The 16,372-nt window shown below is 44.3% G+C and overlaps 2 protein-coding genes across 3 annotated transcripts in view; one reads left to right on the top strand and one right to left on the bottom strand.

Annotated features, from left to right (window-relative positions):
• The window catches only part of EXPH5 (exophilin 5), a 53,362-nt gene extending 53,077 nt beyond the window's left edge, over window positions 1-285 (bottom strand). Inside the window, exon 1 of the mRNA XM_083608922.1 lies at window positions 94-285. The gene's annotated coding sequence lies outside the window, so the exon portion shown is untranslated. The remainder of the gene's footprint in view (window positions 1-93) is intronic.
• Window positions 286-5,499: 5,214 nt separating this feature from the next.
• DDX10 (DEAD-box helicase 10) overlaps window positions 5,500-16,372 on the top strand; it is a 170,830-nt gene continuing 159,957 nt past the window's right edge. For both annotated transcript variants that reach the window (XM_083609042.1, XM_083609043.1), the window contains exons 1-5: window positions 5,500-5,811; window positions 12,167-12,227; window positions 13,845-13,975; window positions 14,196-14,354; window positions 15,280-15,400. In XM_083609042.1, coding sequence (XP_083465168.1) covers window positions 5,515-5,811; window positions 12,167-12,227; window positions 13,845-13,975; window positions 14,196-14,354; window positions 15,280-15,400 — 769 coding nt within the window. In that variant the 5' untranslated portion in view covers window positions 5,500-5,514. The remainder of the gene's footprint in view (window positions 5,812-12,166; window positions 12,228-13,844; window positions 13,976-14,195; window positions 14,355-15,279; window positions 15,401-16,372) is intronic.

The following is a 16,372-nucleotide window of genomic DNA, read 5'->3' as shown; positions in this document are numbered from 1 at the left end:
CAAAGCAAATATTCTTACTTTCTAGTACTTATCAAGTCTTAACCCAGCTTCTTAGATTCTGGGGGATACATTAGAAAAGGAACTAGAACAAACCTTTCTCCATGTCTTTCATGAAGATCCAGAAATCAAATTGCAGAAGTCAAGCTGGGTCTTCTCTGTACTTCTTTCCCCATCAGATAGATATCCGTAGTGAAGTGCAGTATGTCTGCCATCAATATCCAGCTCTTCTTGGCATGATTTAAAAGCTGAAACTATTGAATTAAACAGACTTACAAACAGGAAGTATTAAGAGACATGGGAGAGAAAGAACGGGGTGGAGCAACACCCTAAGACAATGCATAAGTAGGTCATCGTAAGAATGGCAATTAGGAGATGAATCAATGGGTTTGGCTTCTGCTACTGTGGAAAATATGATTAAGGAAACAGATCTGTGTTTCGATAAAGTGACACTGGAGTCTGTTGTTGCTTCTTAAGAGAATGTTTAAGAAGCAGAAGGTAGACGTTCATTTCAGGTTAGTCCAGCTTTTTCAGCATCATGCATTAAGTTTCTACCAGCTCTTTCAAGTTTTATTTGCAATTAATGTCGTGTCATGGCACTCTCAGAGCCTTTATGAGTTTTTGAATGATAGAATATGCTCTAGCCATTCATTTCTAACCTGCACGCTCAGGTGGATTAGAGGAGAGGGGAACCTTTGGTCCTCCAAATGATATTGAACCCCCAGCTTGGTTCTTCTTCCCCAGCCAGCATAGGCAGTGGCCAAACCTGGATTGCTAGAGCAATTTCACCATAAAGAATAGATGAATCACTGTCCCTAAATAGCTCACGTCAGGTCATCTTGAACAGAGAGAATGGTGGAGTTGTGATGTTGGAGGAATGAAATGAAGCCATAGATAAGTGAGGCTTTCTGATCTGGCATTGATATAGCAGAGAGAGAAAGCGCTCTGTGTACAACTTTGAGTAAACTTAGTGGAAAAAGCTACCAAGCCTCTGGTGCTTTTATTGGAAAAAAAGAATGGAAGAAGTGTAAAGGACCAATTTTTCAAATAAGGATAGGAAAACACAACAGGAAATGGGAATGGAAGATACACAACTGGGCGTGAATTAATGAATACATTACAGTGGTACCTCGGCTTACATACGCTTCAGGTTACAGACTCTGCTAACCCAGAAATACTACCTCGGGTTAAGAACTTTGCTTCAGGATGAGAACAGAAATTGTGCTCCGGCGGTGTGGCGGCAGCAGGAGGCCTCATTAGCTAAAGTGGTGCTTCAGGTTAAGAACAGTTTCAGGTTAAGAACAGACCTCCGGAACGAATTAAGTACTTAACCCGAGGTACCACTGTACAAGAAAAGAACTATGGAATAATTTCTCAATATATGATCACAGTGGACAAAGGCAGAAAGACTTATTTTGACTGCCTTTCTCCATATGAACTGACCTGGACCCAGTGATTATCATAGGAGGCCCTTTGTGTGCTCCCTCCATGAGAGTTCTGGAGTGTGGCAACACAAGAACGAGCTTTTTCTGCGGTGAGTGGCTCCCCAGTTGTGGAATGCTTTCACCAGGGAGGCTTGCCATGTGCCTTTGTTACATATCTTTACGCGCCGGGCAAAAATCTTTTCTCACAGGCCTTTGGTTAATTAAACAATCTATGGTCTTTTAAACTGTTTCTGTGGTGGGTTATTGTTTGTTACTATGTTATGTGTTTTGCGTTTTTATATTGTAAACTGCCCTGTGGTCCTCGTATGAAGGGCAGTATAGAACTTTAATAAATATAAATAAATAAAATAATAATATGGTTGTCGGTATGCTTGATTAGAGAAAAACCATTGCTGACTTTGATTAGTAACATTACAGTGGTTCCTCGGGTTACATACGCTTCAGGTTACAGACTCTGCTAACCCAGAAATATTACCTCGGGTTTAGAACTTTGCTTCAGGATGAGAACAGAAATCATGCTCCGGCGGCGCGGCGGCCCCATTAGCTAAAGTGGTGCTTCAGGTAATTTTTGGATTTTGTGTGTGAAAAGGAAAATTAATGTATTTGAAACATTTGGGTCTGAAGACTGGGAAAATCTTGCTTAATAGAAAGCAGAACAGTTTGTCCAGCTTTCTGTTGTGACCCTTTGAGGAGCCCAATGTGCCAGTGCCGCATGTGTGAAATCACATGTGTGTAATGTCACACACATGTGACGCCCCCCCAATGTTAGATGCAACATGGCGCCTCTGTTGGCTATTAATCACAATGCACATGTATGTGTAGTGTTTTGCAATCTATACATCTTAAAGCCTCTCAACACGATGTCCCACTCAAATGCGACCAAAGCTGTGTACGCACTAACTTGTTTGTAGCACAAACGTGTATTTTTCTTCACGCAAAAGCATTCATGCTTGTTCTCAATGTCAATCTAGGTCGATTCTAGATCCTGGCATCCATGAGTGGGTGTGAAGAAGAAGAAGAAGAAGAAGAAGAAGAAGAAGAAGAAGAAGAATAATAATAATAATAATAATAATAATTTATTTATACCCTGCCCATCACTCTGGGCGGCTCCCAACAGAATATTAAGAACACAATAAAACATCAAACATTAAAAACTTCATTAAACAGGGCTGCTGTTTAATGTCTTCCAAAACACAGATAGTTGTTTATTTCCTTGACATCTGATGGGAGGGCGTTCCACAGGGTGGGTGCCACTACTGAGAAGGCCCTCTGCCTGGTTCCCTGTAACTTGGCTTCTCACAGCGAGGGAACCACCAGAAGGCTCTCGGCGCTGGACCTCAGTGTCTGGGCAGAACCGTGGGGGTGGAGACGCTCCTTCAGGTATATTGGACCGAGGCTTTAAAGGTCAGCACCAACACTTTGAATTGTGCTTGGAAACGTGCTGGGAACCAGGTTACTTGATATGCATTTGAAATGCCTCCCTTTGATTAGGTTATCCCTACCTATTCCTCCCTGCAGGTGCCCCAGGTAACTGAAGAAGTGATCTTCACTGTGATCTTGCTGCACACCCACCCACACCTACATCTGTTTTCAAATGGACTCACTGCAGGCATGGGCGGAACCAATACAGTGGCACCTCAGGTTACATACGCTTCAGGTTACAGACTCCGCTAACCCAGAAATAGTGCTTCAGGTTAAGAACTTTGCTTCAGGATGAGAACAGAAATCGGGCTCCAGCGGTGCAGCAGCAGCAGGAGGCCCCATTAGTGGTGCTTCAGGTTAAGAACAGTTTCAGGTTAAGTACGGACCTCCGGAACGAATTAAGTACTTAACCCGAAGTACCACTGTATTTATTTGGGGGGGGGCCAGGACACCCAACTGTCATCATCCTCTCTGGAAGATTTGGAACAAAATGTCTCAAAAACAGTTATTTTAAATTACTTTCTTTTGATCTCAGAAAAATCAGTCAAAATCTTTCTACAATTTCTGCTTTTAGTTAAGTATTTTTATTTATTTACTTGATTGGGGGGGCAGCTCTTCTGCCTCCCCCCCACGGCTACGCCCATGACAGCAGGGTAATGCTGACTCAATCTGCAATGAGCTTTTTCTTCTGGAAATAAAACCAGTTGCTTAAGAAGCACTTTTCAGAGCCAGAAATATGCAATAGATCTAGATGGTGTGAGTACTACATAAAACACACACCCAAGTACTCAGTTTCTGTTGGTTCTAGAATAAAATGCGTATACAGAGCCTTGGATTCCCATCGGGAAGTAAGTTTAGTTAAATACAGTGTAACTTTCTGCACTGTAAGAAAGGCTGGATCTAGACACATTAAAAAAGTGTTTCAGGAAAACGCTTGTAAGTTTCATAAAGGGAAATCACGTTGGCAAAAGACGGGACTCCACAGCGCCATCTGGTGTCACAGTGTTATAACGCATATAAAGTGCTTTTTCTTTACTAATGTAGCTGAAAGCCGCAATCAGAACCATGCAAATGTGATCCCCCATGGTCCACAATAGCTCCAATTGGTTTCTCTGGAACAAAATTTATCTTTATTATTATATATGGCGCCTTCAGAGTCCATGATGGAAAAAAGTTTATAAATAGTTTTCTTCCGGATTTCAGGTGCTAGGATCTCAGCAGTTCTCGATACCTTAGGCATGCTATCCTAGGCTTTCCCATAAAATAATGAGCATAATCAGCTGATGTTTTCCTTCTCTTTGTACATGGGGGAAGCTTAATGGGCAACCTTTCTAAGAGTGCAAGGGTGAATTGGGATGAGTGGTGCAGGAAAGGCACTCTGCACATGTACAGAGATACTCTTTGTAATCCTATATACTGCAAACCTCAGCTCAAGTTTTGGAAACCTAAAGTTCAAGTCACTTCTGTCAGCTATTATGCCTGTTTCACATTCATATGAGTATTATACACATATGCAGGAGTTACGACCTCTAGTGGTTTTTACCGCACAAATGTAACTTCAGCTCAAAGGCAAACCTGATTGAACGGCAACAATCGTCCAGGCAATCTGCGCGGGGCTAGCCATATGTTGCTGGCTTTACAGTGGTACCTCGGGTTAAGTACTTAATTCGTTCTGGAGGTCTGTACTTAACCTGAAACTGTTCTTAACCTGAAGCACCACTTTAGCTAATGGGACCTCCCGCTGCTGCTGCACCGCTGGGGCACGATTTCTGTTCTCATCCTGAAGCAAAGTTCTTAACCTGAAGCACTATTTCTGGGTTAGCAGAGTCTGTAACCTGAAGCGTATGTAACCCGAGGTACCACTGTATTTCAAAACGCGTAGCAGAAGGCTCCTTTTTATTAACGTTACACATCCCCACAGAGATTAGCTCAAACCACTTTGAGGTTGCTGTCTCTCTCTCTCCCCGCCTCCAATAAAGCAGCAGTGTATAAATTTTGTGAAAGCAGGTTTGGATTGGATAGCCCAAGTCAGTAGGGCACAAGACTCTTAATTCAGGGTCGTGGGTTCGAGACCCACATTGGGCAAAAGACTGCAGGGGTTCAGGATTTCTCAAACTTGGGTCTCCCGCTGGACTACAACTCCCAGTATCCCTAGCGACCGGGACTAGTGATCAGGGATCACGGGATTTGTAGTCGCCCAAACAGTTTGGGAAACCCTGAACTAGATGACTTTCGCGGTCCCTTCCAACTCCACGTGATAATTCCAGGGGGGCGAAAAAGCAAAAATTAGGTTCAGATGAAGCCTGTCCAATAATATCGTTCTTTTCTCTTTCTGCCCCAGCCGCCCCCGACCCCTCTTCTCATGGCTTTTAGCATTTAAAAAACGAGCAGCATTAGCCCAAGCGGCCAGTACGGAAGTGCTGCATAGAAATATACCGTACATTTTTAATATAAGTTATCCAGCGCAAGGACAACCATTTGGAACGAATCGATGGACGCATTGAAATCAATGGACGAATCAAATGATGCATTAAACCCACGCGGGGCAGATTCCCTCGCAGATCTGGGGATCTGCGGGAGGATCTTCCCGTAGGGCAGGCTCCTCTCCCGCCCGCGGAGGGGTTGGGCTTTTCCTTCCCGTGGGGCGGAGATGGTGAGGCTGACGCGCTCTCCGTGCGCCCGACTCCTCCTCCGGCCGCCGCGCGTTACGCTGCCGGGAAGCGTGTTTGCCGTCTCTCCCCACGCCGGCTGTTTCCGAGGCGGGATGGAGAAAAGCCGGGGGACCTTCGGTGGGCCCAGCGCGGACCCGGTGCGCAACTTCGAGCGCTGGAAGAAGAACTACGCCAAGCGCAAGGACCGGCTGCGCCAGCAGCGCCAAAAGCAGAAGCGCCCCGCTTGGGAGGTGGAGAAGGAAGGCATCGCTAGGCTGCAGCAGAGTTACTCGCAGGTAAGGGCAGAAACCCCCCCCAGTAGAGCTGGGAGAGACCCTGGAGAGGCGCTGCCAGTCAGTGCAAGCAGTACGGGGCTAGATGGACGAATGGTCTGAGCCGCGAGAGAAGGCAGCTGGGCGCGCAGGGTGCTTTGAAAGCGCACCCCTTCCTTCAAAGGATTCTGGCCCCTCGCGGTGTTCAGGAACTACAACGCCCAGGATCCTTTGGGAGGAGGAGGGGGCTTGCTCCAAATGTGTTTTGGAGCGGTTCTCAAACTGCCCCCCCTCCTCTGGGCCACACTTTAAGAATAAAAATTTGCTCGCTGATTATTTTTTTTTATTGATAAAAAATGCATTGGGGAACGAAAAACAACAACAACTTGATTTGGAAAAAAGACATCTATCCATATTCTGCAAATAAAATTATTTTTATACCAATATAACACACTGAAATGTTTTAAGTGTTCCAGAAGACAAAGCGGGTGGCGCTGTGGGTTAAAGCACAGAGCCTAGGACTTGCCGATCAGAAGGTTGACGGTTCAAATCCCCGCGACGGGGTGAGCTCCCGTTGCTCGGTCCCTGCTCCTGCCAACCTAGCAATTCGAAAGCACATCAAAGTGCAAGTAGATAAATAGGTACCGCTCTGGCAGGAAGGTGAACGGCGTTTCCGTGCGCTGCTCTGGTTTGCCAGAAGTGGCTTAGTCATGCTGGCCACATGACCCGGAAGCTGTACGCCGGCTCCCTCGGCCAATAAAGCGAGATGAGCGCCGCAACCCCAGGGGTCCCTTTACCTTTTATAACACACTGAAATGTTTTAAGTGTTCTAGAAGACAGGGGGGGGGGGACCAGTAGCTAATAAATGCTCCTCCACCAACAGCAATAGAAATGTAAAAAGCCACATTTTAGCAGTTACTGGAAGACATATGCTGATGTTGGGGGCCAGGCAGACTTCCCTGGGGTGGGCATCTAGTGCTAGTACCAACCTGGCTTGCCTCCATTGGAAGATGGACTCAAAACAGGATGTCTGATGACATGAAGTGTAGAGGGTTGGAAAAGGTGTTCCTTGGGGTTCCCTGGCTTTGTTTCAGATGAGGGTGCAGAAGGATGGAGTGTAGTTCCTATTAAGGAAGTAGAAATACAGATTGGATCACATACATTAGTTTTTGGGGGTACTGATTGGTACCAGTGTTTGAAACTCCCCTTATTCTTGGCGTGTTTTGCAGCAGGGAATTTCATTAGCACGAGCTTTGGGTGCAGTACTGCGCTTAAGATTTCGGATTAAAACTGCAAAGTGGAAGGAAAGGAGAACCTTTTTCTGCCTCCCCACTCCCAGCTGCTCTCTGAAGACTGGAGAATTGACCCTCTTAAGAATATTAAGAGGGTGGGCAGGAGAAAAACTAGACCATGTGAAAAATGAATATATTTTAGCTGTAGTTCATTCATTTTCTGCTTTGTATTCCTGTTATTAAAAAGTGCGCCTAGACATTCCGTTGTTGCGTCCTAGCCTAGGCTTAAGGTGCCAATTAGCTCCTAGCTTTCATATCTCAGTTTCTAACACTGCTTGGCACTGCTGAGGAAACCCAGTCAGACGGGCAGGGTATAAATAAAAAAAAATGCTATTATTATTAGGTGCCTGGAACCCCTGGATTCTTGCGTCACTCGGAGATTGGAGGTGGGTGCAATAATATAAAAATGTGATAGAGCACTTGGTGTTCCTTGGGCTTGCATGCCTTTGTGTTGTGAACCAAGAAGGTCTATGTACACACGCAAATACTTTGAACAATACAATTGTGCAATTTCTTTGTGAAAGGTGTTAGTGTTTAACAGTAGTGGCCAGTCTTCTGCAACACGTGAGCGAAATCTAAAGCACAGGGTTGTAGCTAATATATTTTTTCCCCTCTTGTTTGCCACATTTGCTGATGGGATGTGGGGTGGAATTCCCACCCCCAAAAATGTATGTTTCAGTCAATAAATCATTTTATTTGTATGTCACCTTTCCGTAGTTAAAGGCATGCTTGAGGCAACTTACTACATGGGGAAAAACATAATTCAAAACATAACAAAAGTAGTCGTAAACAATAATAACACATCAATAAACTATACCACCAAATTGAACAACATAAATCGTACTATAGATACAAACAATTCATATCTTTTAACAGCAACAGCCCCCACCAACAAGACCCTCTAAGCAACATCCCAGCCTAAGAGTCTGTTCGGCAGCCTCAGCTACTACTACTACTAATATGATCCATGGGTCCTCCTGCACTTTCCTCTCTTTCAACTACAGATCTCTCCTACCCGTAGCATGTGAAGTGGATGGAGTTGGACTTTTCCTCTAGGAAGGAGATTTTGCTGCTGGGTCATGTGCACCTGCTTCTCCCTTTTCCTGTCCTGTGTGCATGATAGAAAGCCTGTTTGCTGGCTCCCCATGCTTGCTGGCTCCCTTTTACAGCGATTTTATTTACTGTATTTTCTGGCGTATAAGACTACTTTTTAACTCAGGAAAATCTTCTCAAAAGTCGGGGGTCACCTTATACGCCGGCTACAGCAGCAGCTCTTGCAGCAACTCCCCACCAAAGGATAAAACGACAGCAAATTAAATCAGAGGGCACCAAGCTCTCTAGATGAAGCAGAAATACACTTGAAAATTAGCCCCAGAAGCCCCCGGCCACTGGGAAGTGGAGCGGATTTCCGAGCTGGACTGGAGACTGGTTTTTTAAATTTTTATTTGGTGTGCGTTGGAAGAGGGGTAGTCTTATACGGCGAGTATATCCCAAACTCTATATTTTAACTGGAAAAGTTGGGGGGTCGTCTTATACGCCCAGTCGTCTTATACACCGTAAAATACGGTACATTTACCGTATTACTGTTTTGCTCAATGACAAGAGTTCTTTGGGCAGCTTCCAGTAACGTTGAAAGCATTAAAATGCAATTCTTCACCATAAAACAAATAAAAATGCAGCATATACCGTATTTTTTGCACCATAACACTCACTTTTTTCCTCCTAGAAAGTAAGGGGAAATGTCTGTGCGTGTTATGGAGCGAATGCCTACGGGTAGCGGGGGGGATCTGCTGCAGTTGTGAGCAGAGGATCCATGGTTCCCCTTCCTTCCCTCCTCCGTGGCTCGCTTTGAAACAGCAAAGCGGGAGAAGAGTCGCTGAGTGGGGAGGAGAGAGGGACAGAGAGCCTGCTTGCTTTAAAGGAGCAAAGTGGGAGAGGAGAGGAGCTGCTTAGCTCCTGTCCGGTTGGCTCCTTTAAAGCAAGCAGGCTCTCTGTCCCTCTCTCCTCCCCACTCAGCTCGCTAAATAGCATTATTAGCAGCATCCTTCTCCACACACCCCATGCGTGCTCCTTGTCCCTTGAGTGCTTTTCCTTCCCTCCCCACTTAAAACGTGGTTGCAAAGCACGGATCCACATGGATCCTCAGGATTTTTGCATTGGGCTACTCCAAACTCACTGTCAGATCACATGTCTGTGGCCACAGCATGAACCACAAAAATCATACATCCACTGTTTCATTTAGAATTTTTTTTTCTTGTTTTCCTCCTCTAAAAAGTACGTGCGTGTTATGGTCTGGTGCGTGTTATAGAGCGAAAAATACGGTAGCTGCAGCAGAGAATGAAATTGTTCAGTAACAAAACTCTCAAAACGCCACAACCAACTCAAATCTTAAATTTAGCTCAATCTTAAAATGAAAAATCTGGGTTTTTAATAAGTTCTTAGCTTGCTGCTTCGGAGAGCTGCCCGAAGCCCGGGGTGTGCGCTGCTGTGTGCCCCAGGCTTCGGGATGCAGGCAGCTCTCCGCAAGCCGTGGGAGCCCGGCAGGAACTCCCGCGGGCTCCCCAGGCTTGCGGATAGCTTCCTGAAGCCTGGAGAGCGAGAGGGGTTGGTGCGCACCAACCCCTCTCGCTCTCCAGGCTTCAGCGAAAGCCTGCATTCACCCCATAGGACGCACACACATTTCCCCTTCATTTTTGGAGGGGAAAAAGTGCATCCTATAGGGCGAAAAATACGGTAATTAAAACCAACTTATCTGTATTTCAGTACATCCCTCATCTTGGTATCAGGGAGCTTTTTACCTTTGCAGGGCTATTCTAGACACAACCAGATCTTCACTGCTGAACCTTGACTCATCAGATATTTATTTAGGTACTCCCATTCTTTCTTAGCTGTCTTATTTGACTTCTCTCTTATTATATCTGTCAGCTTTGCGAGTTCCAAGTACTCGCTCTGCTTACACAACCATTCCTCTTTGGTGGGTATGTGTTCCTCATTCCAATATTAAGCCACCAATACTCTTGCTGCTGACGCAGCATAGAAAAATAGTCTTATTTTATCTTTAGGGAAATTGTTTGTCAAAATTCCCAAAAGAAATGCTTTGGGGTTTTTTTTGTAAAATGTGGTTCTTAATAATTTTTTTCAATTCCTCATAGGTCATGTCCCAGAATTTATTTATCTCTTGGTATGCCATGCCCACCACATATGGTAGAAGGTTCCTGCTTGGTTTTTGCATCCCAAACACTTATTATTATGGGTTTTAATTGATTTTTGCCAGCTTTACAGGGGTCAAATACCACCTGTACAGTGGTACCTTGGCTTACATACGCTTCAGGTTACATATGCTTCAGGTTACACACTCCGCTAATCCAGAAATAGTGCTTCAGGTTAAGAACTTTGCTTCAGGATAAGAACAAAAATCGTTCTCCGGCGACATGGCAGCAGCAGGAGGCCCCCTTAGCTAAAGTGGTGCTTCAGGTTAAGAACAGTTTCAGGTTAAGAATGGACCTCCGGAACAAATTAAGTACTTAACCTGAGGTACCACTGTATTGCATTTTCATAAAATTCTCTCTTATTAAATAACAAGCTGTAAATTTTAAGTTTTAAGATCTAGTTTCCACCACTCTTCATGTACAGAGTTATTGAAGCCAGTATGTTCTCAGCCAATGTGATTCTGAAACATCCCTTCCCTGAACCCAACACCTCTTTTTTTTGAGACACTTTTTTTTTTTTAAAAAAAGCTCCCACTGAAATTAAAAGCTATGTGACTAATTTCCATTTTGATGATTGCTCTGCATGGCAATAATACCGTTTTGAAACTGTGGCATCATGAGCAGTGCTGAGAGAAACCTGTGGAGTGCAAAAACAGCAGCCGCTTTATATATATATATATATCCCAAGAGTAGAAATGATTAGGTAAATTTGTAATGAAGATATAGATGTGCGCATCAAGAGTTCTAAGTGAGGCAGATCTGTAATCAGCTTTTTAAAAATCTCTGCAGATAGACTCCTAATGCAAATTAGACACCTCATTTTGGGGGAGGGAAGTAGCAGGCTGAAAAATGTGACGATGGCATCGCTTCCTCTTCGTATTAAAAAATCACACATAAGACGTGCACCCTCTCATCTCATTACTTTCAGGGAAGCTGTGAATATTAGAGTTGGATGCTGTTACTGTAGGTATATTTAGATGATGGCTTTGATTGAAGTGAGATGTCTGGGGTATATGTACAAACCAGGAACAGGTGGCCTCTGGGAACAAGGCAAATGTTATACAGTATTCCTTTTGATTGCCATATTTATCCCCTGAGATGTTGGCCTTACATTTCCAAGTGTTGCTATGCAGCCATTAAGTAAAAGGTAAAGGGACCCCTGACCGTTAGGTCCAGTCGTGGCCGACTCTGGTGCTCTGGTGCTCATCTCGCTTTACTGGCCGAGGGAGCTGGCATACAGCTTCCGGGTCATGTGGCCAGCATGACTAAGCCGCTTCTGGTGAACCAGAGCAGCGCATGGAAATGCTGTTTACCTGCCTGCCGGAGCGGTACCTATTTATCTACTTGCACTTCGTGCTTTCGAACTGCTAGGTTGGCAGGAGCTGGGGATTCGAACCGCCAACCTTCTGATTGGCGAGCCCTAGGCTCTGTGGTTTAACCCACAGCGCCACCCGCGTCCCGTAGCCATTAAGTAGGGAACTGCAATTTTGGCCTGGCCTGAGAATCAGGAAGTCGAAAACCACTGACAGACTGCAGTCTAAGATTGCTAGTGATCCCTAGTTTATTAAGGAGCAACAAACCAGGTGTTGGGTTTGACTGAGATGGAAAGCCACACTTAATTGTGACTTCTTGGTTTGTGCCTTCCCCTTGTTTCAGGGGAGGGGTGATTGTGCAGCGTGCCACTAGCAGGCTGCTTGTTCCTAAATAAATTGTGACAAACCAGCAACTCTTTTTTTCAACTCTGATGTGAGAATCTCTCTCGCGGCAGCTAATTCTGTGTAATTAAGAAATTTGAGAGGGGACTGAGTTGACAGATCCTCTTGTTCGATAATCTAAACGAGATCCTTTCAGATTTCACTTTTCTTTGCTTATTTTCAGATAAATGCAAATGAGGTTGTAAGATTTTCGGATTTTCCATTATCTAAGAAAACACTGAAAGGTAAGCACAATATTTTAGCAAGAATCTCTGTCGCAGTTATTAGCCTACAAACGTATGCCAGGCATTTTCTGCTCCCAAAAATATTTTACAAACGTTCCCTTCTTAGTTGCATAGGGGTGATTTTTTTTTACTTGCCTATAAGTAACCTGGCAGCAGTTATGTACAAGCCTGCATGATTAGCCGGTTGAAGAAAGCATATTATCTAACGAATCACCACCTGCCCAGCAATACCTTAACTGTTGCTTTCCAATTATGTATTGCTTTTCCAACAGTTTTCCTAATGTGTGATACCCTTAACTGGTGTCCTAGGGTACGTGTCAACTTCATATAATTATATATTCTGCACTAATATTCTTAACTCGTTAATAACTTTGAGTGACATCGCTGCCTCAAAGTGTTGAGGATCAACTGCATGTGGAGAGATACAGTTGGACAACGGGAGAGATCCAGTTTCCCACCTCCACCCACGGTGTAGGGCCTTGCAAGAATCCCATGTGGAGTTTGCTATGTGTGACAAATGCACACTTCTAAGGTGCACATATGGGGTGAATTGGGCCCTTGCACATTGATTACACATGGTGAACCATGTGCAAGATCTAGTGAATGTTCTTTGCCTTCGACTATAGCCGTATTTGATACACAGGCTTGCAAAGCGATTCACATAAATATTTACCAGTATGAATGCCCTTCAGGTTTTTTTTAACATTCTGAAACCCTGAAACTGCAGCCACCCACCTCTCAGGTCTTTTTTCAGTTTATAAAATCTCTTAGTTGTTAAGAAATCATTCTCTACTCATCTCAGGTAATTGGAGGATGGGAAGTTCGGATGAACCTTCTCACATGTTGGATAGAGATTGAAGTGCCCTTCAGATGTTGTGGACTGTAACACTCATGATCCGCAGCCAGGAGTGATGGGAGTTGTAGTCCACAACATCTGGAGGCAACCATGTTGGCTACCCTTGTGTTAAAAGAACAAGCTAGGGCAGTGGTCCTCAGACTTCTTTCTCTGGTCCACTTCGTCATCTTGCACCACACCAAATTACAGTAAATACACTGGAAAACGAACAAAAAAAACACAACTAGGATTGGCCTCAGGATCACTTGATGCTCTTGCCCTCCTATTGGATCTATCCATATTCTGAAAATTAAGAAATATTTCGATTTTAATACAATACTCCGCTGAAATGTTTTAATGTTTCTTTGATTGTCCTTGAATCTTCCTGCCACACTTGCCATCCTCTCCTGCCACATCAGTGTGGTGCTCCTCACCCTTTGAGAACCACCAAGGGCTTGTGGAATAGCCCCTGAACCCCATCAGCTATTGTGACAATGGTCCTTTAGCTGTGTGCATTGGGCTTCTCCATTTCAGAGCTGTGGGCGGGGCGTAGGCTTTAGGTCAACCAGAGTCTCCTCCTTGCGCAGAAGAGCAGTCTTAGTACATGTGTAGGCCTACTTCTCACAGCAGCTGAATGCTGTCAGTGGCGGCGGCACTAGGTCACATACCACCACCACTGGACTCTCACATGCTTTTAACATGAGAGTTTCTCTCCCTCCGCCCTGGTGAATAGTTGATTCCAAGCAGGTTGATATATATATATATGGTCTTCCTCACACCAGGACTGCAGGAAGCTCAGTATCGCATGGTGACTGAAATCCAGAGGCAGACCATAGGTTTGGCCTTGCAAGGTAAAGACGTACTGGGAGCTGCGAAGACTGGATCTGGCAAAACGTTGGCTTTCATTGTACCTGTAAGTAACGTATCTCATAATTTCATATTCTACTGTAGGCCCAGGGGCAGCCAATATGATGCCCTTTGGTTGTTGTGGACTGCCAAATCCCATCAGCACCAGTGAGCTTGGCCAGTGACTACGGGCATTGCAGCCCTGATTTTTCTTTTCCCCTTAAAAAAAAATAATTCGCTGAGTGAAATTTATAGGGCTTCTAACTGGCATTTTTGTCGCTGTCCAGGCTCTGGAAATCTTATACCGTCAACAGTGGACTCCCATGGATGGACTGGGAGTTCTGATCATATCGCCTACCCGAGAGTTGGCATACCAAACGTTTGAGGTTCTGCGTAAGGTGGGGAAGAATCACGAGTTTTCGGCTGGGCTTATCATTGGTGGAAAGGTATGTTCCTTCCATTTTTATTTTTTTTAAATACAGGATCTCCCCCTACCGCTCCCTCTATCTAACCCATAAGAATTGCTTATGGTTTGAAAATTATACTGGGATGTTTTACTAAGTGACTGGGAAGTAATTTTCTTAGAACTCGGTGTGACATATTTCCAAGGAAATGGGTTCCAAGGAAACATTGGCACATACATACCCCCATTTAAAAGGCATGAGCCATGTGCTGACTGTAATGTACAGCCTTTCAAGAAAGCTCTGTATTGATTTTCCACCATAAGGGCACGTATTGCCCATTCAAAGCTGTCCCAGTGAAGCGAGTTGTCACAGGCTTGCCTGAGAATGCTTTGATTCTGATTTTGGTGTCCCTCTGGGTGTTGGGTGTCCCACAGAGGCTTGATGCATTTAAGCAAGCTTTGATGGAGTCACTGAAAATGTCCCAAGCAGAGGCAGTGATTTGGTTTTACTGGAAAACTCTGAATTTGAAAAAGTTCAGTCTGTGTCAGAAAACTTTCTGATGCCTTAGAGAACGACCTAAGCATGTTCATTTACTTGTACTTAAACAAATCGAAGCATTTTGAAGCTGCCACTCTTGCCTAATAATGTATTTGCAATTGGCATTCATTCCCAGTTACTTACGGACTTGTGAACTGGAAAAATAAAACACTGGGAAATTTTCTTCCTTGCATTGTTAGTTAGAGGCTGCTACATCTCTAAAGGTGCCTCTGGGTTGTGGCTTGTCGTGTAGATAGAATTTTTCTGTGTGCCACAAGACACACAGTATGAAATCGCTCAGGGGTGTGTGTGTGTGTGTATGGCCAGATCTTACTGTGATCCGCTGCACCTGAATGGGCTTGGAGAGGAGCTCCCTGCGTCATAACCATATATTCTGAAATCATGCCCTCACACCTGTCTGATATTTCAGGACCTGAAACAAGAATCGGAAAGAATCCACAATATAAACATACTGATATGTACTCCGGGACGGCTTTTACAGCACATGGACGAAACATCATATTTCCATGCCTGCAATCTGCATATGTTGAGTAAGTGAAATGCTTCAATTTATTTTCTATCTTTTTTTGCTTTTACTGAATAGGCTTAATCAGAAATCTGTAAATGGTCCAAAATGCTTGCACTGGAAGCCACTTCCCAGAGCTGAAGCTCCATTAAAGCACGCAGAGGATGAACTGGGGTTGTGGCTTCCGTGCTTGATCTTTGTAACATACAAAGCCTTTCCATGAATTGGAAGTGAATGGGAAGAACCTGTTTGTGCTCCATTATTTGGTTCCATTTTTGTTGATCCGCAGACAGGACTTCTACTAAATGCATTGCAGATAAATACATTAAACACTGAAAAAGTGTTTGGTTGGTGGGCAGTGGAAAGGTGAGCAGGCCAGAAGACCAAATCAGTGCTCCGTGCACAGATATGGTTCAGTGCACTTGGATTAAGCTAGTTCCATTTTATTTGCTTTTGTAGTCCTCTTCTTTGCCAGCGTGTCAGAGTTGGTCTGTCATTTTAGAACGCACACAAAATGAACAACTTCAATAAAAGCAGCAGAACAATAAGTCAGGCTGCTGTAAGATTCCCCACCCTGGGAACAGGTAACCTTAAGTTCTTGGTCTAGGCAGGCATACACATACTTAGAGCTCTTGGAACAGCCAAGCATATGAAGCTGCTAAGATCACTGCCCCATTGAACCCAGTACTGTCTACTCTGATCGGAAGCGGCTTTCCAGGGTCTCAGGCAGAGGGTCATCCCTTACCCTGGAGATGGCAGGGATTGGACCTGGGACCTTCTGCTTGCCAAGGATGTGCTGTGCCACATTGCTGTGCCCCTTGTCTCTGTTTGTTAAATAATAATAATAATAATAATAATAATAATAATAATAATAATAATAATTTATTATTTATACCCTGTCCATCTGGGTGGCTCCCAACAGAATATTAAAAACACGATAAAACAGCAAACATTAAAAACTTCCCTAAGCAGGGTAACCTTCAGATGTCTTCTAAAA

This window comes from Podarcis filfolensis (genome assembly GCF_964270895.1).
Source record: "Podarcis filfolensis genome assembly, chromosome: 4".
Classification (NCBI taxonomy): domain Eukaryota; kingdom Metazoa; phylum Chordata; class Lepidosauria; order Squamata; family Lacertidae; genus Podarcis; species Podarcis filfolensis.
Note: the sequence above shows the minus strand (reverse complement) of the source record. Positions and strands in the feature narration are given on the sequence as shown.